The sequence below is a fragment of the Chrysemys picta genome, chromosome 3 (assembly GCF_011386835.1).
Source record: "Chrysemys picta bellii isolate R12L10 chromosome 3, ASM1138683v2, whole genome shotgun sequence".
NCBI lineage: Eukaryota > Metazoa > Chordata > Testudines > Emydidae > Chrysemys > Chrysemys picta.
This window is the reverse complement of record NC_088793.1, coordinates 129,497,352-129,518,725: the sequence shown is the minus strand read 5'-3', so window position 1 is coordinate 129,518,725 and position 21,374 is coordinate 129,497,352. Positions and strand designations below refer to the sequence as shown.

At 41.5% G+C, this 21,374-nt stretch overlaps 1 protein-coding gene across 15 annotated transcripts in view; it reads right to left on the bottom strand.

The window, feature by feature from the left end:
- Window positions 1–21,374, bottom strand: part of TTC13 (tetratricopeptide repeat domain 13) — a 74,946-nt gene that overhangs the window by 40,428 nt on the left and 13,144 nt on the right. For all 15 annotated transcript variants that reach the window (XR_006174003.2, XR_006174005.2, XR_006174006.2 and 12 more), the window contains exons 3-7: window positions 17,587–17,662; window positions 13,263–13,333; window positions 10,954–11,019; window positions 8,381–8,473; window positions 1,888–2,004 (exon numbers count right to left, since the gene is read on the bottom strand). Coding sequence is in view for 6 of the 15 variants with exons in the window: in XM_042848329.2 (XP_042704263.2) it covers window positions 1,888–2,004; window positions 8,381–8,473; window positions 10,954–11,019; window positions 13,263–13,333; window positions 17,587–17,662 (423 nt within the window). In the remaining 9 variants the exon portion in view is untranslated. The remainder of the gene's footprint in view (window positions 1–1,887; window positions 2,005–8,380; window positions 8,474–10,953; window positions 11,020–13,262; window positions 13,334–17,586; window positions 17,663–21,374) is intronic.

Sequence of the window (21,374 nt, the reverse complement as noted above, 5' to 3'; positions counted from 1 at the left end):
CTCGAGTTCTAGGTTTATACTAATATGCTGACTCAATCTCAACAGTGCTAATATAAAATGCCTCTTCTTTAGAAGGAACAAAGAAAGCAAATATCCTTAAGAAGGAAAATAGAAGGCATTCAGCTCCAGTACCATTTAAAGCAGCAGAGATAGCCAAATGTCAGTAAGAATGGCAAACTAAAAGGAATGTACAGCACAATTTATTTCCATCTTTCCTCTCATAGCAACTGCTGCGAGAAAAAAATGGGATGAAGTGAATGGAGAAACGGGTTGAAAATAGGCTGAGTGAAGTCAACTGAATAAATTGATTTTACATCATTCCCTTGGGATATCAGCTATTCAATGTGCATACCATTTTTGAGGCAACAGTATCTAAACTAACCTGAAGCCGTGTCCTTAAAAATGCCAAAATAATAACACAGTAAAAGCTGTTTTATCCAGCATGTTGGGGGAAAGGGGGGTGCCGGTAAGTGAAAAATGCTGATTAACTAAGAGGGAGGGAGTTTGGGTGCGGGAGGAGGCTCAGGCCAGAGGGTTGGGGTGGTGATTAACTAAGAGGGAGGTGGTGCGGGGTGCCAGATCCAGGGGGCACTCACCTTGGGCGGCTCCCCGCAAGTGACCTGTCCTGGCTGCTCCTAGTTGGAGGCGCAGCAGGCAGCTCTGCGTGCTGCTCCCACCCCGCCCCGAGCACTAGCTCCGCAGCTCCCATTGGCTGAGAACCACGGCCAATGGGAGCTGCGGGGGCAGCACTTGAAGGCAGAGGCAGCGCACAGAGCTGCCTATCGCGCCTCCACCCAGGAGCAGCTGGGACAGGTCGCCGTTTGCGGGGAGCCGCCTAAGATGAGTGCCCCCCAGATCTGGCACCCCGCATCCCAACCTCCTGTACGCCCCAATCCCCAGCCCCGCACCCCCTCCCGCACCCAAATTCCCTCCCAGAGCTCACGCTCTACTCCTTCCCGTACCCCAATCCCCTGCCGGCCTCGCACCAACCATACTATAAACCGGTATTTAAATGAAGATCAGAAATAGAAATAAAGTGGAGTTGCATCATAGGTGCATTTAACTTACAGGATTTTAACTAAACGCGCTCGGCAAAACAAAACAAAAAAGAGGAAAAACAACAATTTAAATACTGTACCTGTAGTGCGGGCGATTCCGCCCGCCATTCCACTCAATGAGCGTTTGACTACATGCGATTTTTGCCTTATGCGCAGACTTCAGAACCTAACCCCCGCATAAGATGCGACTCCCCTGTAGAGCTTTCTGGTTGGGGAAGTGCCGGATAAAACAGCTTTTACTGTAATAATTATTTTCATAGCAAGAAGATAGGATTTTAGCATTTTGCAAGGATAACAGATTGTTTTATCCACATCCGAAGAAGTGGGCTGTAGTCCACGAAAGCTTATGCGCTAATAAATTTGTTAGTCTCTAAGGTGCCACAAGTACTCCTGTTCTTCTACAAAAAAAGATTGTTTTATATTGCTGGTCTGGGGTGTTCTCTCTCTCTCTCCCACTCTCACACACACACACTTCTGTATATTTTTCCTTTTTAAAAATGAGTATCCAACAATAATCCCCATGGGCAATTATGATCTTCACTATCAAAGCAAGTTTCTCTGTGCACCCCCACTAACCCCAGAAGGCACAAAAATAGTTATGAGATTATACATTGTCTGCATTCATTTTTATACATCATATCTCCATTTTGCTCCTCTCCACTAAGTAATTCATGAAAACAAAATACTTTAAAGCCTCCTCTGATCACAATTCTCTAAAAAGGCAAGTAAACTACTGGTCAATCACAACTATTTGAAGATCAGTTTTCAATGGGGAGGGGCGAAATCCTTATTCTTTCATGAAAGTAGCATCTAATGGCAAAAAACTAACCTCAGATATGAAGTAAAGAGTACCTCTGTGCCTGTAAAGTCGTGCCGATGGCTGCAGCTGAATAGCTTTGGTGAGATCAGCCAATGCCTCACTAATTCGGCCCAGGGGAGACAATATCTATAAATCCAAAGTAAGCAATTAACCTAGAAAGAGTACAGTTGTCCTAGAGTATGCTGAGCAATCTTAGAACTGTTTTATCTTGCAATATGTTTTTACTTTCATGCCTGTACAATTAATCTTATTCTCAAGTATACACATAGTTTATTTTGTGTATTTACTAGAGCTGGTCAGAAAACAGTATTTTCACCTCACTGAAAATTCTGACATTTGTTTTTCTCCTGATTCAGGACAAAGTCAAAATCTCAAAATATCTCACAGAACAAAATATTTGGAAATATACTTGAATTTTGATAATGTCAATACAATATACTACATCAGAACAAAATGAGTTGAAATAGTCTATTCTGATTTTAATTCACTTTGAAACTTCTGTCAAAATAGTTGAAGTTGACACAATCAACTTTTTGATTTCAAACGAAATAGTATTTTCCAACAGAAAACTGTTCCATTGAAATGTTTTTGACCAACTCTAGTATATACACCCTTAGATACAAATTAAGAGAGTATTGCAAAACCACCATACCTAAAATAGCATGAAAACTGTGAATCAGAACTTTTTATTAGAAAAAAATGTATACACAATTATGTTGTGCTTTGACAGATGTTTATTTTCTTGATATTTGGAATGCAAAAAGAACTGAACATTTCTTACTCATCATTTCCTTTCTGCTAGGAGTGTCTCCCACATATTTGGATGTCTGAGCAGCTCCCCTTCTTTCTGCAGCTCACCAATGCAAATCAAAGTCTCAGAGCTATGTGCTCTGGGCCATTCCCCCTTTGATCCCACTTACTATCAGATGAGTTATTCCAAAGCCATAAAAACTTCTATAAACAATATTAGTAACAAACACTCCAGAGGTAACTAGACCAACTATGCATGACATGCATCTGACGAAGTGAGTATTCACCAATGAAAGCTTATGCTCCAATACATCTGTTAGTCCATAAGGTGCCACAGGACTCTTTGTCGCTTTAGACCAACTATGTACAGTTAACCATAAAATGTTCACATGGTAAAAACCCCATGCCAGTATCTGACTTTTTGGCTTATAAAAACCATTTGGGGTGGGTAAAATTATGGGAGCCTCTACCAGCAGAAAGGAAACTGTCAGTAAGAAATTTTCGGTTCTACAGTCCAGCGTTTTCCACAAGTCTGGATGTCTGGGAAGTAGCAAGAGGTGAATAGATGTAGGGAGGATTGTAGAAAAGGTCAGAAAGAAGATGGGGGGGCGAAGGTATCCCTCCCCATTTAAAAGATTTATATCTGGGCTATTATCTCCAACACCTTCCTGCCAAAGGGAGCTTCTGCAGATGACAGGAAGGCCACCTTATAGTGCTTGATAAAGGTAGCAGCTGTTGACCAGGTGGCTGCCTTGCCAATTGCTTGTGTGCCATTTGCTCGTTCTGCCTAGGAGTTAGCCAGGGATCGCTGGGAGCGTGCCCTGAACCTTTCCAGGATTGGCCTTTCTGATGCCTTGTATGCCTCCATAATGCACAGACTAATCCATCTAGCAATGGAGGCTTGGAAGCTCTGGGTCCTTTGCATTTTGGGTGGAAAGACATGAATAGGGCACCCAACCTTCTCAAGGATTCTGTATGTTTGAAGTAGATTTTCAGGCTCTTCTGACATCAAAGGTGCACCATCTCTTCTCTGTAGGATGTTGTGACCTCAGATAGAATGAAGGAATAACCTCCTCTTGGGAAGCATGGAATAAACGATTCCAGAGTTCTGAGCACCACCGTGTCCTCATGGAACAAGCAGTAAGGTTCCTGCATAGATAAGGCCACCAGCTCCGACACTCATGTGGCAGACGTGATGGCTATCAGAAAGCACGTAATGATAGACAAACAGAATGCTGATGCTGGTGTTAGTGGTTCGAAGAGATGACTTGTCAGGGCTCTCAGCACAAGCAACAGGTTCTTTGAAAAAGCAGTCTGACCACTGATTTGGCTAATCGGATTGCTCTAAGAAATCTGCCTACCTGTGGGTTCTCTACCAGATCACAGGATCTGTGCTACAAACAGTCACTTGGAGGAACCTCTTCTGTATGGCAGACCCCCAAGGAGCCCCATTCCTTCTTAGGAGTAGGCCATGCAACCTCAATTCCTCAGAGACTGAGCCTCTGAGCTCCAGCAGTCCTGTTTGACACCATGAGCTCTGCCCATGGAGTCTAACTAAAAGACTCCTGGTCAGAGACTTTTTACATTCTTCAGGGATCAAAGCACCTCAGCAAGCGTTTGCTGTGACCCAGGCTGTCTTTTCAAAACAGAGTAGGGTTTATTAGTCAACTAGAACACAGCATCGGGAAGTCCTTAGGTTAGCACACAGAAATAAAGGTTAAGACAGTCTCCATTCTGGCCAAGCCAGCATTCCACCGCCAAGCACCCATGGGGTCCATTATGGCTCTTTTCCTTGGTCTCTGTCAGTCCAAAGTGAGTGCTCGGTCTTGCCAGCAAAGGTAGCCCTTATTTCAGCCACCTGACACCTTTTGGTTCTTTATCCTCAGTCAGAGACATGCTGAATTCACATGCCTACCTGCTGGAATTTCCTGCTGTTAGATGTTAATTGTTCAGTTGTTAGGAATTCTGTTGTCCTTCCAGATTCGTCACTGATCCATTCCACCCCAGACAGCTACGTGACCCAACCACCTGATATCTCCTGCTCTGCTCCAAGAGTAGAATTAACCCTTTTGTACCTATTGGATAGCAATGCAAAGTATAGAAGGAAACTGAGGCATGCCCAGGCTTCATAAAAATATTACAGAAAATTCCCACGTTGTCGCACCAGCAAACCTGTGGATCCTGCAAACCCCACACTACTAAGGACAAACACCTGACATGCTAGAATGTTCAGTTAGGGACCTTTGTCCAAGCCTTCTTGGAGAAAGTTAAAAATGACCAAAATTCCTGAGATATGCCTCATGTTCCTGGCACTAGCCACAGACCCTGGACCAGACAGAGGAATACACTTTTAGTGTGGATATTTTTCTAGATATAAGTAGTGTCTTGATGACTTTGGACGACAGACCCAGTGATACTAGCACTTCCTTTTCAATAGCAGGCTCTTAGATGCAGCCAGTTCAGGTTCAGATGATGAAGAGGACGTTGCAAGAGAATGTCTTGTCTCTTTGGAAGTGGTGGCGGAGGTCCTATTTTCAGCTCTATCAGGTCTGAAAACCAGGGTCTCCTCAGCCAATGTGGGGTTATCAGTATTACTGACACCTGCTCTCGCTTTATATTTGGACCAATTTCCCTAGTAATGGGAAAGGTGGAAATGCATAGAGGAAACTCTGCAGTCATCTGTGCATAGGGCATCGGTCCACATGGAACTGGGATCTACCACCCTGGTGGAGTATTTTGGTTTCTTCATATTCATACAATTCTCTAATGAAGTCAGCTGAAGGAAGGTTGGCTGATTAACTCAAAGACCTCATGATTCAGGGACCATTCAGAGTCGAGCTAGTCCACCTTTGGTTCAGGTCTCCCTTTTACATAAATCGCTCTGAGAGATAGGAGAAAGTGCTCCACCCACCACATAATTTCCATTCTTTCACGTGTAGCACTGGGCTCTTTGCTCCCCCTGGTTTGTTCACATATGCGATCATGAATTAGGATGTAGTTCCCCACTATACTGGATTGGAACCATCATAGTGCCAGCTTGATTGCTATTAGTACTAGGTGGTTTATGCTATGAGCCATTTCCTCCAGGCTTCAGATGCCTTGAGCTGCTCGCATCCCCAGGTGTGCTCTCCAGTCCTCCACGCTGGCATTGGGTTGTGAGAACCAGAGAATCTGGAAGACATAGGGGCATATCTTCATGGACATTGCCCTGGGCTGACTACCATTTTAAGAAGATGAGCACCTGCATCAGGACCTTTAGTGATACTTAATGTGTTCTGGGGAGTGGTCCCACACATTTAAGATGGAGCCTTGAAGGCACCTGATGTGTGATTGCACCCATGGATTGATCCCTGTGCACAACACTAGGAGGCCTAAAGTAGAAGGCTCAGTGCTTTGGTAGGCCTCTTGTGGCTCCAGAATAATGGAAGAAGGTCCTGAATCTTCTGGAACCTTTCTAGGGATGGGCAGATCTTTGCTATGAAGGTATCTATGTCCATTCCTAAGTAAGGTATTTTTGGTGGATGGAGTCAAGAGGCTTTTCTTGACATTGGTAACAAAGAAGTGTACCTGCAGGAGATTAAGTGTCAACGACATGGCTGTGTGTGTTAATGACAGAGATGGAGCTCTGATCAAGATGTCATCCAGGACTCCAGGAAGGGATACCAGAGGATATCCTGTAATGTGAGTCTGGCTGATTGCCACCAACTTCTTTGCAAAGACATTGGGGGCTGAGGACAGGCGAAATGGGAACATCCAGTATTGATAATGCTTCCTGCCATAAGCAAACCTTAGAAATCTGCAGTGCCACAATGTGATAGAAATATGGAAGCATGTATCTGCCAGGTCCACTGAAGCCAGAAGATTCCCCAAGACAGGGATGACACTATAGATGCCAGGGTCTCCATCCGAAACTTTGTTTTCTTCATCCACTTGTTGAACCTTTTAAGGACAAGAATGGCTCAGATTCCCACCATGTGCTTCTGAGGGAATACTTTCAATTGCTTCCATATCTAAGAGACAAGACATCTCATTCTGAATCAGATTGCACTTTATAGGGTTGTGGGAGATGGGGGAATGGATGAATAATGGATGGGGGGAGCCCGTTGCTCGAGGGAATATCCCTGGCTCACTATCTCCCTTACCCACCTGTCTGTAGTCAATGCAACCCACTCCTCCAGGAAACAGGAAATTCTGCCTGCCCTCTAGCTTCAGCTCTGGGCAGAGGCCTATGTGGTCTTTGTCATAAAGAGGCTTTGGAAAGGGTGGTGTTCCCTTTGGGCTTTCCCCCAAAGCCCAGTTCCACAGCTCTCCTTTGAAGAATCTGCTCTGCCTTCTCTAGTATATCTGAGAGGATGAAGGCCAAAAGGAGCCTCTCTGTCTGAAGGCTGGTCTGTACTCTCTACTGAAAGCAGTAAGTAGCACCAGGAAAGACTGATTTGATTTTTCCACATGGTCCGCCACTGCCCTGTCTAGCTTTTCCCTGAAAAGAAGGGAGTCTGTAAACCTGGCGGAGCACAGAACGTGCTTTGAGTGGGTATCCATCTTCCAGGGATGGAGTGGTAGCTGGTTCCTGGTTACTGAGCTGGAAACCATGGCTATGGCTGAGAACCTCATTGCACCCCTTGAAGCCTCACCTATGAATGCTGTTGCCAGGGAAACTATTTAAAATAGAGCCAGTGTCAGGGTGATCTCTCCTCTTTATGACCCTGAGATCTTTCAGCCAGGAGAGATCATAGCCTCAGGACCTAACTGAGCTACAGACAGAAAACTGGGTACAGCCTGGGCACAACTCACTATCTGCTAAGCCCAGGAAGGCGGTCTCACAAATGGAGAACCATTTAGATTTTGTTTGGTGCTTTTTGGGCTGCTCTGTCATGCCTGAGAGGTGCAGAGGAGCCAGCAGGGAAGACACTGTAGCAGAGGAGCAGGGTGGGTTAAGTCACCCTCTGTAAACCAAACCAGGGAGGAGGAAAGGGAGAACACTGCTCTCCATCCCCAAAATTACCAGAAAGCTCACCGAAGAAAATAGGCAGGAGAGACAGAACTACTGTCCACATGCTGCCATGGAGACAGAGAATCTGGTGGCAAGTGGGAGAACGGGAGAGTGGCCCGAGCACGAGGCACCAGGACTTTGATCCACCTTCAATAACTGCGGAGAGGAGAGAAGGAGCCCAGACACTGAGAATTGTGGGAGAAGCTGGGCTGCAGAAATTGTGCACATTTTTGTAATTGACCACATTGAACATTATCTTCAGTTAAAAGTTACGGCATTCTTGATTAATCTCGTTTATGTTTCTGAACACAAAAGTGCTACATTAACACATACTTTGAATGCTGGATGTTTTAACTGGCAGCCATAATGCAATATGATTGAACTTAGGAATTTTTTGTAGTAGAATAACCATAACTGAACAGGGTTTTTATGTACTATTTGATTCATTACAACAAGTTACAAAGAAAAGTATGATTCTGCGTTATTCAATATATACAAAGCTAAACACTTGTTTATGTCAATTACCTGCCAATCTATGTGGCTTTAGTCACTACACATTCTATACAAGTTTTCAAATACCATGAAATATGTACTTTTCTTGTAGCAAATATGTATACTTTAAAAGCATTTAAACAGGGAGATATATCTAGTGGAGAAAGCAAGAGTTTTAACAATTAAAAAGGTGAATGAAGCCAGAAGAAATACTTTTAAATATCTGAAAGAGTTGCAATTGGAAAGTCTGAGAAAGAAAAATCTCACCTCTGCTCGCTGTTCAAATACTTCAGGGCGATCTGGTTCCAGACTAATTACTCTGCTCAGCTCATACAGGGCAAGCTCAGCATTGTTTATGTCCTTAAAAAGAGAAATTAAACTATATGAACAGCCAGTGCATGCTTTATTATTATATTAAGTGATCTTAGAGTTACACTAATAATTTTTAAAGGACAAAGATCAAAAGACAATCAATAAACAGTAACCTCCAGCCATCAAAGTACTTCAATGTCATTTCTAATAGGGATAAGATACTCTATATTGCAAGTACACCTCTACCTCGATATAACGCTGTCCTCGGGAGCCAAAAAATCTTACCGCACTATAGGTGAAACCGCGTTATATCAAACTTGCTTTGATCCACTGGAGTACGCAGCCCCACCTCCCTGGAGCACTGCTTTACCGCGTTATATCCGAATTCGTGTTATATCAGGTCGCGTTATATCGGGGTAGAGGTGTATTAACTGAACAAGCTGTTTGTATACTAAAACTTAATAACAAACTTTTATCCATATGCATCATCTGCAATATTTTGCAAACAGACCCCTCAGTGTTTCATCTTCACTTACTGGTGTTGCACCGCAAATATTCTTTATACAATAAGCATTATGTTTTAGTGCTCAAAATCTCTTCACCAAGAATCATGGTACTACGAAGTGCATTTTGTCAGCTAATATAAAGCCATCGTCATGCTCCCTTGTAACCAAAAAATATGAGGATCTACAACGTGTGCCATAAAACGGTTTTGTCTGATTCAGTTTACACTACTTTTTTTTTTCTTGCTGAGTAAAGCAGTCCCAGCAGAAACAGCTACAGCCAGATAAATGTGACTGGAGTTCCTTCCCTTCTGTGATATAACAAGCTCCTCCTGACACTATTTCCCAAGAAAGAGCAAAGCTTTATCCGGAAGAACAAATTAGCAATTCATTAGCTGCATCGGCCAGAAAGGCCAATGCTGTGTTTCATAGTTAAGGACTTTCAAAAATCAAGTTAACTGAAAGACATCCTTATCTCCAATAACCTAGCTGAACCATGACAAAACTAGCTGCAGAGTCTACACAGATAATATTATATCTGGTTCATAAGGCCTCCTCTTTTTATCCCACAAGTCTCTGGAGAAAATATTTCCTTAGGCCTTATCTATACTAAACTTTTCCCTAAAGTTTACCACCATTATCACTACTGATTCACCTGCAACAATGATGGGAACTGTGTGGAACCACTAGTGCTTTAAACCAATGTCATCTAGACCTTTTGATGATCTGGGTTAGAAAATATGGTGGCATTCCCAGTACTTCCCCTACCTATCTAAAGGTTTTGCAGTACTGCCACGCATTATCCTAGTACCAGAGTAACTTACACATAAAATAGATTGGCAAAGTCTGCATTAGACTTTATAGCTTCTTTAACTCTTCTGTTGTTTTGGGCTAGAGAAACTCTACTCGAGATAAGGGTTTTGTTTTGTTTTTATTGGTTGGTTCATTTGTTTGTTTGAGTTTTTGGGGAAGGGAATGAATTTTGAGTGATTTGGAGCTTTTGCCTGAACCTTTTGCCCATCTTTAGAATCAAGTCAAGAAAAAAAACTTCAAAATATTTCTCACAGAAGCCATCTTTTGTGGAGTGGACTTTTTTTTATAATCAGCTGCCAAAACCAGAGAACTTTTTGCTGAGACAGAAATGTGAAGATCACAGAAAGTGAGTACCTGTCAACCTTCTCTAGCACACAGTGGTTCTGCACAATGGGATTTTCCACTGAGTCATCCAATTAATCTGGACTGGAGGAAGTCAGAATTCTAAAAGTCAATTTCAGCTTCCTGACAGGATCTGGATACGTTAATTATACTACATAAAACAAAGGGCTATTTTTTAAAATCTATTTTTCCTTACTAATTTTTTTCAATCATTAATAGCCAACTCTTCAAACTCTGGATCATTGTGTTGGTCTTTACCTATTGATCTTTATATTACAAACTGCTTTGAAAATGGCTCAATTAGGTGCTATTGTGTTAAACAAGAAAGGCTCTGTACATTTCAGATACTTATTATTTAACTAAAAAAAAATAAAAATAAATAAAACAAAGTATTCATGTTAGTGCCACTGAGGACTTGAATCCAAGAATGGGATATGTATTTCGGGATGACCCCCAGGAGGAAGGGGAGCAACAGACACTACAGAACATAAATAAGACAATTCAAAGAATACAAAATAGAAGCTGCTTGAAACAGCCCAAACAGTAATGCCATCAGGAGCATCTCACTCTATGTTTGCTAAACAAAGTAGCTGGTCCCCCTCTACCACTTCTTATCAGTCTTCAGGGATCTCCATGAGGTTATGCACACACACAAGATTTTGATGCCTGACAAGTATGGTCCCCAGTCATATAGCATCTTCAGATAAGAGGAAGAGGATGTTTCAGAGAAAACACTAATAGCATGACTACACATACTGAAAGCCTTTGGAACTGTATATATGTTTAATAAATTCTAGTTGATCTAGCTCCTGTAATCTCTTACAGTTTGTAGGCAAGTACTTCTGACAATCATTTAAATTAAATACTCACATGTAGTCCTTTTTTCCCATATGCTATCCCTCGTCCATAAATAGCACTAACCAGCTCTGGATCTTCCTATTCAGAGCAGAACACAAGTAAAACAATCTTTAAAAAAAATTAGACTAAGTGAATCGAAGGTGTCTTTCTTCAGCTGCCTACTTTTACTTAATGCTCAGTGTTTAATATTAGCAGGCCTTAGTCATGGTCTCCAGGTAAAAACACAAAAGAGATTATTATAATCCATCATCATCACAAATTCATAACTTACAATTTATGAGCTGAAAATGTCCATGTTTCATCTCTGCCTGCAGGGGAATTACTTGGAAAATGAGCAAAATGTCTTCACCAAATCTGAGTAGAGTTAGTGAGGAGAAATCCCTTTTCCCATGGTAAAAATAATTCTAACCACACAGTTTTTTTTAAATGAAAGCTATAGCAAAAATACCTGATATTAAAATGTGGCATAGGCAGTCATCAGCAAATCAACACATAGGTAACTTTTGTGCTCATTTTTTCTATTTCAGAGATTCCCACCCCATAGAATGTACGGGGCTGTGGCCAGCCAAGTGCCCAGGCCAAGGCAGGGCAACAGAGAGGAGAGTGTGCACGGAGTCCCCAGTGGTTGCAGGGGCGGGGAAGAAGCACAGCCCCACCCTGGTGCTCTTCCCCTCCTCCTCTCCCTGATCGCTGGGGACTCCCTGCATGCTCGCCCTGCTACTGCCCTGGATACCTAGCCAGCTGCAGCCTTCTATATTTTAGATCTTCTAGAGCAGTGATTCTCAAACTTTTGTACTGGTGACACCTTTCATATAGCAAGCCTCTGAGTGTGACTCCTCATATAAATTAAAAACACTTTTTTATATATTTAACATTATAATAAATGCTGGAGGCAAAGCGGGGTTTGGGATGGAGGCTGACAGCTCACGACCCCCCGCGTAATAACCTCATGACCCCCGAGGGGTCCCAACCCCCAGTTTGAGAACCTCTGTTCTACAGCCTGCAGGAGCAAGAGGCTCTGGGCAGGGGGAGGGAGGCAGGCAAGGAGCCCTGGGCTGATCCATGCCATGGGTCCCTCCAGGAATGGAGCCAGCCAGGTCCTGCTACTGCCCTGGGTGGGAGCTGCCCCCTCCCCCGCGTGGCCTGGTCCACACTTAAAACTTAGGTTGATCTAGCTACGTCACTCAGGGGTGTGAAAAATTTTGCACCCCGAGCACCATAGCTAGGTCAACCTAACTCCCAGCTGACAAAAGGACTTCAGCCACCATCTCTCAGAGAGGCGCATTACCTACATAGATGAAAACCCTTCTGTTGATGTGGAAACTGTCTACACTACAGAGGCATAGCTGCAGTGCCACAGCTGTGTCACTGTAGCAGCTGTAGTGCAAACATACCCTCAGTGTACATATAAACACATATGCCATTAGAAAGAGTTAAAAAAAAAACATATAGCAGGATGCTATTACATTACAATGTAGAACTTTTTAATGGCATTTTATAGCCTACCCCTGATGTATTTTATATATGTATTGGCTTAAAAAGCAGGCCTATGCTTCAGTCAATTAGACCATCTTATCCATAAGTATACATATTTATAAATCAAGTGTGACTAAGCTATGGCACCCTTTTTAAAAAATTGTCAGCCTGCCATTAAACAATCTGAATGATAAAATAATATGGATTCCACTCCATCCAATCAGAAAAAGAATTTATGCTAGAGAATAAATAACATTTTGCTTAAATATTACAGCAGCCAAGTTCTTAACTGAGAACCCAGTATTAACCTGGGATGGAGTCTGGTTTATAACAACATGGAGCTCCCATAATGCCAGTGCCACATATGAGGTTATTCTGCCAGTAAGTTACTGGCAATATGTTAATTATAACCAAGAATGTAGTAAAAAAAAATCTCAATCTAATACACTAAGAAGTCCTAATCAAGTGAACTTTTAGGAAACTGAACTGTGCAAAATAAAGTATGTTTTTTGTTCTTTTGTAGCTATTCCTTCTAAAACAGTTAAGTGAGTTGGCTTACTTTTTACTAGTTTATTAGGAGACTGAGGTAATGAGATTTTTTTAAAACCACATTTATCCATTGTATTCATTTTCACATCTGATAACAAAATCTCTCCAATTTAAGTCCTGGGATTTATTAAGAGTTAAGTATTTTATCTGCTTTGTCAGCCACAAATGCTATAATGGTTCTAAGATAGAATTTTATAACAATCTGTGTTTTATACAAACCAATTTCCTCAGTGATTAATTTCAAGGTTCATCATCTTAAGTTTAAAATTACAAAACTAGAACAAGCAAACAGTTACCTGTAGCATTGTTGAAAAATGTCTTATTGCTTCATCATATAGGCCGCTGCCAATCAACACGTAGGCAATTGCTGGCAAAGCAAGATTACAAACATTAAAATAAAAGCAACATAGATAACATGTCAAATTTTCAAATATTCAAAAATGTGGTCACATTTAACGAAATGTAAACTAAGTATCTTACTGTAAATCACTTAGCACAAGGGGATCCCAATCCCAAATATAGCCACTAGATGCTATCATAGTTATAGGGAGGGCTAGTTGCCTAGAAGCCAGAGGGACATGCCGGTTGCTTCTGGGAGCTACACAGAGCCAGGGCATGTAGGGAGCCTGCCTTAGCCCCGCTCCACTGCCACTGGACTTCTAGCAGTCTATTAAAATCTCCCGGATTGCTTTCAACAGCCACCGGGAGATCAATGCAGATTCTGGTAGACTCCTGGCCAATCCGGGATGGTTGGCAACCCTAGGTTGGGGGCAGAGAAGAGAAACTAGGACTGGCTGAGCAACGATAGCTGGAGTGTAAGACGGAGGGGAGGCTGGTACTGACTGGACAAGGAGGATGGGAGCCGTTGAGGGAAACAGGGAGGGCAAAATACAGATCAGATGAGGAGCCAGAAGAGACTGGGACTGGCTGGACAAAGACTGGGACTAGGAACCAGCATCAGGGGAATGGGAGATGAGCTGACAATGAACTGGGGTGCAGAAGGAGAACTGGGACTGGTTAGGGTAAGGGTATGCACTAGGCAGAATGGGGGCCAAATCAGGACCGCCAGATGCTTTTGAATAGACTGTGAAATGTTTTTTTTTTGTTTTTTTGTTTTTTTTACTTCTTATTATCATTGTTATTATTTTTGTATTATTTTCTCTGGTGTCTGGACCTTGACTATACCTTGACAAAAAATAATTGATTGCTCTGGGGTTAGGCAAAGTCTGGGACAAGGAGCTAGGAGACTAGGACTGATATAACCTTAATTCTGTCATTTCCTAACTTTAGAGAGCTTGACTTTGAAACCTTAACATTCCAGCAAGCGAGTGAGTAATATAAATAACAGGATGGTATTGTGGTTAAAGCACAGTATAGGGAGTCAGTAGACTTGGGTTCTATTCCGCCTCTGACACAGGTTTATTATGTATAATAGGGAAGTCTCTTAGGGATTATTTTTGAAAGGTTCAGGGTGCCTGCTCCACAAATTTAGACGTGGGTACTCCAGAACATCTGAAAATCAGGCACCTAGCCTTCCTATTTCAGTTTCCTTATGTGTAAAATTTTCTCCATATCATAAAAGATATTGTGAGGCTAAATTTATTAGTGATCATAGAACAGTTTGAAATCCTCAGATGGTAGACATTATTACACATGGATTAGTTGAATTTTTGCTTATTATTAAGTGTTGATATGGTCAGTATAGAATAAGACACAAAGACAGACCCTGTGCTACGGAGCTTGGAGTCTAGAAGATACACAAGATAGGTCCACATTGGGAGACATAAATGATGACAATAGGTTAGAAAGTAGAGGGCTTTTGTTGTGGCTTTTCCTAATCCTGTCTTCTGCACTTATATAATGTTGGGCCATTTGGACAATGTTATTTTTCTTTTTGAAGACCAATACCTGCCCTCCACAGCTTACGGTCTGGTATAAAGAATAGTCCACACCATTTCAACTGCAAATACTTAACTAAAAAAATACTTCACATGAGAGGCTACTGTGTTTTTTTCACTTGTTTACTCAGTGGTATGTCATGTTTCTTGGAGAAGATTGCAAAACGTCTTAGAATGGTTTAGATAACTTACCTTTTATAGTTATATTGGAGAAAAAGTCTGAACCTATGGCAGTATTTATGTTGCAAGTGTCAGGGATGAAATTTTACACATTTATGATAAAACACTTTTAGTAGGTCTTCTAAATAGGTCTGGCAGCAAGCTCTTCAATAAAGTTTAAGAGCCAAAACCTGCTCTTGGATACACAGATGCAACTTCTACTGAAGATAATGGGAACTGCATGTGCTCATCAAATTGCAAAATTTGGCTGTAGTAGCTTAAGATACAAGTTTGTTTGTTTGTTCAGAACATCTTATAACTGCAGAGATTAAGACAGCTAAAGTTATCAGAAACTTTTGTGTGTGTGTGTTAGTTTACCTTGACAGCTGTATTGCTAAAAGGAGTTACCAAGGCTTTATTTTTCAAGCATTAGAAGAGAGTTATTAGTAGAAACTCAACATGTTAAGTTTATTTTAGGATGCAGTACTTGGTGGAGAGGTATGGCAGACATAGGCTTTCAGTAAAATATTTGTTTTTGGTGACAGCCCAGCTAAGTTTGTCAGAGGAGGAGTCAGAAAAAGGCAGTAGGAATTCAGGCTACTTCTCAATTTCTAAATAACCCTTTAGTAAGCAAGATGAAAGCAATAGTTTTGTTAAACTCATTTTTCTAACATGTTCATCTATCACCATGACATAAATACCTAGAATATGTAGTATATTTTTCAGTGAGTTTAGTGTTTGTGAAAGGTGCTGGATATATATCCCTAGGGAACAATGACCCATTTATCCACAAAACAGGTAGAGATTGAGTACAGATTTTCCCATGCCCAAAGTTCCCAACTGACTTGGAGGGATAATTTCTAGGGACAAGAGAACCATTCTTCAGCCTATTCAACCCTTGGCATCTCAGCTGAGATTGCCAACAAAGGTGCTAATTAACAGCAATCGCGATGTTTTTCTGTCATGAAGAACCTGGCTTTTGCAAAGCAAACACATTCAGGTGGCATTGTTGCAAGCCATTGCTGATGTAAAGGAAAGAAAAAAATACACATACAGGTGGACAGTGCTGTCATTGTGCGGAGACATTTCTTAATTTTGTCCTGGGAATTGGTTTAGGAAAGGGCCAGCCCAACCTGCACCACTATTAACATGTCTGCACTGGGCAGGGTGAAGTGTTTGTTTATCCTGTGTAGGGATATGCCTTTGTATATATACAAAAATCTTCACTATGCATACACCACATGAGAATCAGTTAGGAGGTGAGGCTGCACACAGTATTGCTGCAGTATGAGGAGTGAAAGGGACCCAATGGCAACTAGAAAGGCTCCTTGGATTTTCTTCATTTGTCCTTCTTCTCTGCCAAATTCTTAAATCTACTTCATTAGCCATCATTCATATGGTATCACAATCATTCCCAAGGTAATAAATTATTGTCACATAAAGGCAGACTGATGACTGAATACACTAGTTTTGTGGGAAAGAGAAGGATTGGGGAAAGGAGCAAAACAGTGAAAAGACACTGCCTAGAATGTCGTAGGCGATATGAGAAGCGCACGCTTTGAGGAGTCCCCACACAATTCACATTTCTTCCCCTAAGGTTTACTAGAGCAGGAGAAGCACAAATAGAAGGACCTAGGCTCAGAAAAATGCCAGACATCTAGGAAACTCCTAAGAAGACACTCCCGAAAAGATCTACCTGAAGGAGGAGTAGGGCAGGTAGGATGACAGGCCATGGAGCCAAACATGGGAATGGGGTTCCTTTGACATTGCTGCCTGGGCTCCCATGTGGCAAATGCTGAACCACTGGAGGGGCTGAAAATTTAGTGCTAGACTAAGGAAGTCTCCAACCTTCCTCAAAATTCTCCCGAGAACTTTCCCCCTACCAGACAGAGACCAAGCTGAAGTGAGAGAGAGAAAATGGCAAACAATTCAAAAAAACAAAAACATTAAAAAAAAAAAAAACCTCAGCAGCACAGGTTTCCCTCAGATACCTGTTTAGAAGACATCTGCCTCTCAGCACAGAAGCAGAAGGCTGTAGAGCAACGTCACAGCAGTTCACCAGGTGCACTTCTAGAGGGTGCCAACAAGTAGACTGCATAGAGAAAGAAATCCACAAGAACCTCCCACCAGCCTATCAGACTTAGAAAAGGTAGGAAAAACAGCAGTTCCAAGCTCCATGGAGCAGCAAGTTCACTTGAGAGAAAGCTTCTCTCTAACATCCAGAAAATCTTCAGTTATCAGCCATGACAGGAAAGAGAGAGTAGAAAGAGTTCATGAGTGTTTAACAGGGTTTGGGAAAATATTTTCTTCACATTTGCATAACCAAATGAATGGTGAAATTTCCCACTGTGCAGAGTAGAAAGAAGTACTATGAGGAAAAAAGGTACATGATGGTCTTTCCACATAATTAAAAACAAAAGGCTGAAATTTTATTGCGCAGGAGTGATAAAAATGATCCTAAAGCATCCATCAGAATTACCAACTATAATTTTACAGTATCAAAACATTGTGCCTCTGAGTGGCATCTAGAACCACCCCTATAAACCTTATATAATTATCTTACCCAAATCTTCATTTGTGTTGTCATTATCAGTGGCAAATGGGAATCGCTTTTGTTCCGCAAGTGACTTTGCTTGGCTCTGTAAAACATTATGGTTTTAACATTTAGCTGACAATAGCAAAATAAATAAATCAATCAATCAGAATTTAGCATTGGACAATTTAAGGCTTAAATCCTTAAAAGAACATCTGACATCAAAGTAACTACTACTATTAAAGCAAAATCCATGATACAACAAAACTGAAGAAAGGCACTAAAATTTATTCCTAACCTTTTGTGAGGGGATAAATTGCTTTTCAGATGTCACTGCTATCCTCTGATACTACAGCCAACTTAACATACCAGGTGAAAGTATATACACCTAGGACAACCAAAAAATATAAAACAATGTCCTTACTAATAGTATACATCCCATTTTAACTTGAATTATGGAAATGTCCCTAAGCAATGTATTACATAGTGGGAGGAAAGTTTTACCCTTTGTCCAGTGAGAAGAAAGAGTGAAGGACTATAAAACAAATACATAAGAAAATAGACCCAATAATAAAGGACAGAAGTTTCATTAAGATTTTTTTTTAAAATCTGGCATTGTTAATCTCTTCACTACTACATGCCTTTACAATTAAAACATATATACTGGAATTATAGAGAAAGTAGGGACCACAAAAGCTGACTTGCCTGGAAAAATCTCTTTCCAGAAAATGTATCTGCAGAACAGAATAATATGAAAATGAAGTGTACATGGAGATGTCCAAACAAGTATAAACCCCTTTGATTCATACAGAGAACGCCCACTGATTCCTTGAGTCTTGCCTAGAACTCCCATTGCAGTTTAGGGCCACAAAGATGCTTTTCTCAAACAGTGATGCAAACATACCTCTTATGGATCAAGTTTGGGCTAGTAATCTTTACTAATTTAATTCAAGTACATTTTTAAGTGGTTTAGTTCCGTTTTTGTCAAAGCTGTAGAGAAGAAAGAGGGCTCCAAATGATCTAAAGATCTTGTACCAGATCCTTGCCGGAGTAAACTGGCATAACTGAGTGTCAATAAGCTAAGTCAATTTACATCAGCTGTGAATCTGGTCCCATGTTTTTTCCCCCAAATGTAGATCACAGAAGTTATTAGATCGCTTCATTAATATGTCAGCTACCTCATTATTTAGGAGTTGTACATATTATATCCCTCGCACACCATTCAGAGCAACACATGTCTAGTCAACGGGTCATGTCTGGCAACCTTGAAAACAGAAATGGTAAATGACAGAACACTGCTGACTGAACTGTTGCACCATGGACCCAGAGTAGGATCTTGCTGCAGATATATCAGAATCCTTTATTTTGAGATGGATTATGTCCATTATCATGTAATAACTGATTGCATTTACAAAAATAACTAGACAATTGCTACCAAATAAACAAAAAGGATGGATCTCCAAAGTTACCAACTCTCTACTTGCTATCTTTAAATGTCTATTATAAAAGTTTTTGCCTCTCTGCCCACAAAAACCGTATACATCAAGGAGTCCCAACTCTTGCCAGCATCAAGATATGCTCACATTATGCCAGTTGCCAGAACTTCAAGGATAAGTCAGCCATGTTTTGCCACAACGTAAGTATACAGTGCAGCAAACACCACACAAAACAACTGAAGGCATTGAAATGGACTATAGGAGCAAAATTGTAGCCAGAAGTAGCTGAACAACCAATCCAAAAGACTTTGTACTACTGTCTCCAATTTTTCTTGTTGAAGTCAATGCAGCTAAATCTTTGGCTGAGAGAAATTTAAGGCATATTAATTCTAAAAGAATCAAAGAAACGTGGACAGCATTTTTAGTACCAAAAGCAAATCCCATTGTACAGAGGGAACACAATCCTGAAGCTCTTGATCAGTCAGTCTGACTTTTTTGGTCTGTCCTGCATGCTTGTACAGCACCTAGCACAATGGGGTCTGATCCTGACTGGGGCCTTTGGGCATTACCACAAGATTAATGTTTTATTTATTTGTAACCACATTTACATTGATACATTTTAAAACTTACAACTAAAAAAAAAAATGATGAATTTAACCAAAGTTGGGTGAAAGATTTTTGCTACTGAAGTCAATGCTACCCAAATTTAGATTACTGCTCTTCTAAATTATTCTAAGGGAAGTATCAAACTGCATGCACTCAAGAATTTAAATATAACAGCTCATTGGATAAAGGCTTTCCAAAAGTGAGTTATGTCAAGAAGCAAGCGAAAGACAGGTCTTCAGTTTTCTTCTTCTGCTTTAGATGTCCCTCTCCCACCCATGTCTTCAACTTCATTCCTGTTTTTTCCTCCCCAGCAAAAGGCTTCAGCCTTGTTCTTGTCCCCTTCAAACAAGCATAGAATTGTTACATTAAAAAGTTTCACTCCATAGTGCATCTGAGTAATGGGCACTAATGGATAAGGCTGCAATTCTGTCATGCAGGTCGCGGAAGTCACGGATTCCGTGACTTTCCGCGACCTCTGTGACTTTTGCAGCTGTAAGGGCCAGTGCGGCTGATCCCGGAGCCAGCCGGCAGTCCCAGGGCAGCTGGCTCTGGGGAGCCCCCGAGCAGCGGTCCTGCCAGCTGCACCGACCACTGCTCAGGCAGCTTGGGGTGGCTGGCCCCAGGGAGCACCTGAGCAGCGGTTCCAGGAGCAGCCTTGAGGAGGGTCCGAGCAGCGGTCCTGCGGGCAGTCTCGGGGCAAGCTGCACCGGTCGCTGCTCGGGCGGCTGGCCCGGTGGAAGCACCCGAGCAGCAGTCCCGGGGCGGCCCCGGGGAGCACCCAGGCTGTGGTCCCCAGGGCCTCGGAGCAGGGGTGGCTGGGGCCCCACAGCAGCAGTGTCCTGGGGCCCCACAGCAGCAGTGTCCAGGGCTCCAGGAGCTGCTAAGTTTTAATCGGGGGTATTTATATAGTAAAAATCATGGACAGGTCACAGGCCGTGAATGTTTGTTTATTGCCTGTAACCGGTCCATGACCTTTACTAAAAATACCTGTGACTAAATCTTAGCCTTACTAATGGAATGATCCACACCCTAGAACAGACATTGCCTAAACTGCACAAGAGAGCCACTGCCCAATACATGCTAGAGCCATAGTTCTGGCTGGAAGAAAAACCTTTTCCAGAAACTGTTGGCATTTGAAGAATGCTAATACATACCAGTTATCTTTGGTAAAAAAAAAAAAAAAAAAAAAAATCTTCAGGGAAAAGCAAATCAATAGTGACCGATATTTAATTGGGGTTTTATTGACAGGAATATCAGTTTCTTTATTACTATGCAATAAAACCTAATTATGATTTCCCTATCCACTGAGACTGGCATTTCTTATTGAAAAGGTTATAATTCTCATACAGTCTCCATATTATTGTTTCAATTTCTGGAATCTGATGCCTCAATTATGATAGGATAGGCATGGTTTCTTTGTTATACAAGGTTGGAATGAACAACACGATCAAGTGTAATAATATTTCAATTGTTGTCTCAACTAGGAAATTAGAGTTACACTAAACACCCTGATACAGTTAGAAATCCAAACGGATGGTAATCATTTTTGGATTTAACTACTATGTTTAAGGTACATTTACAAAAGAATACTTTGCAAGGCTAGAGTGTCAATGGCAGTTACAAGGTATTAGTGAATGAACTAAAAGGTTTTGTTCATAGAAAATCCATCATACAAGATCTTGTAGTTCACATCTGTAGATTAATCTTTTAAAATCTGTTATTAAAATTAAGATATGAATAATCATGACCTGCTTCCTCCGTACTGCACATATTTCT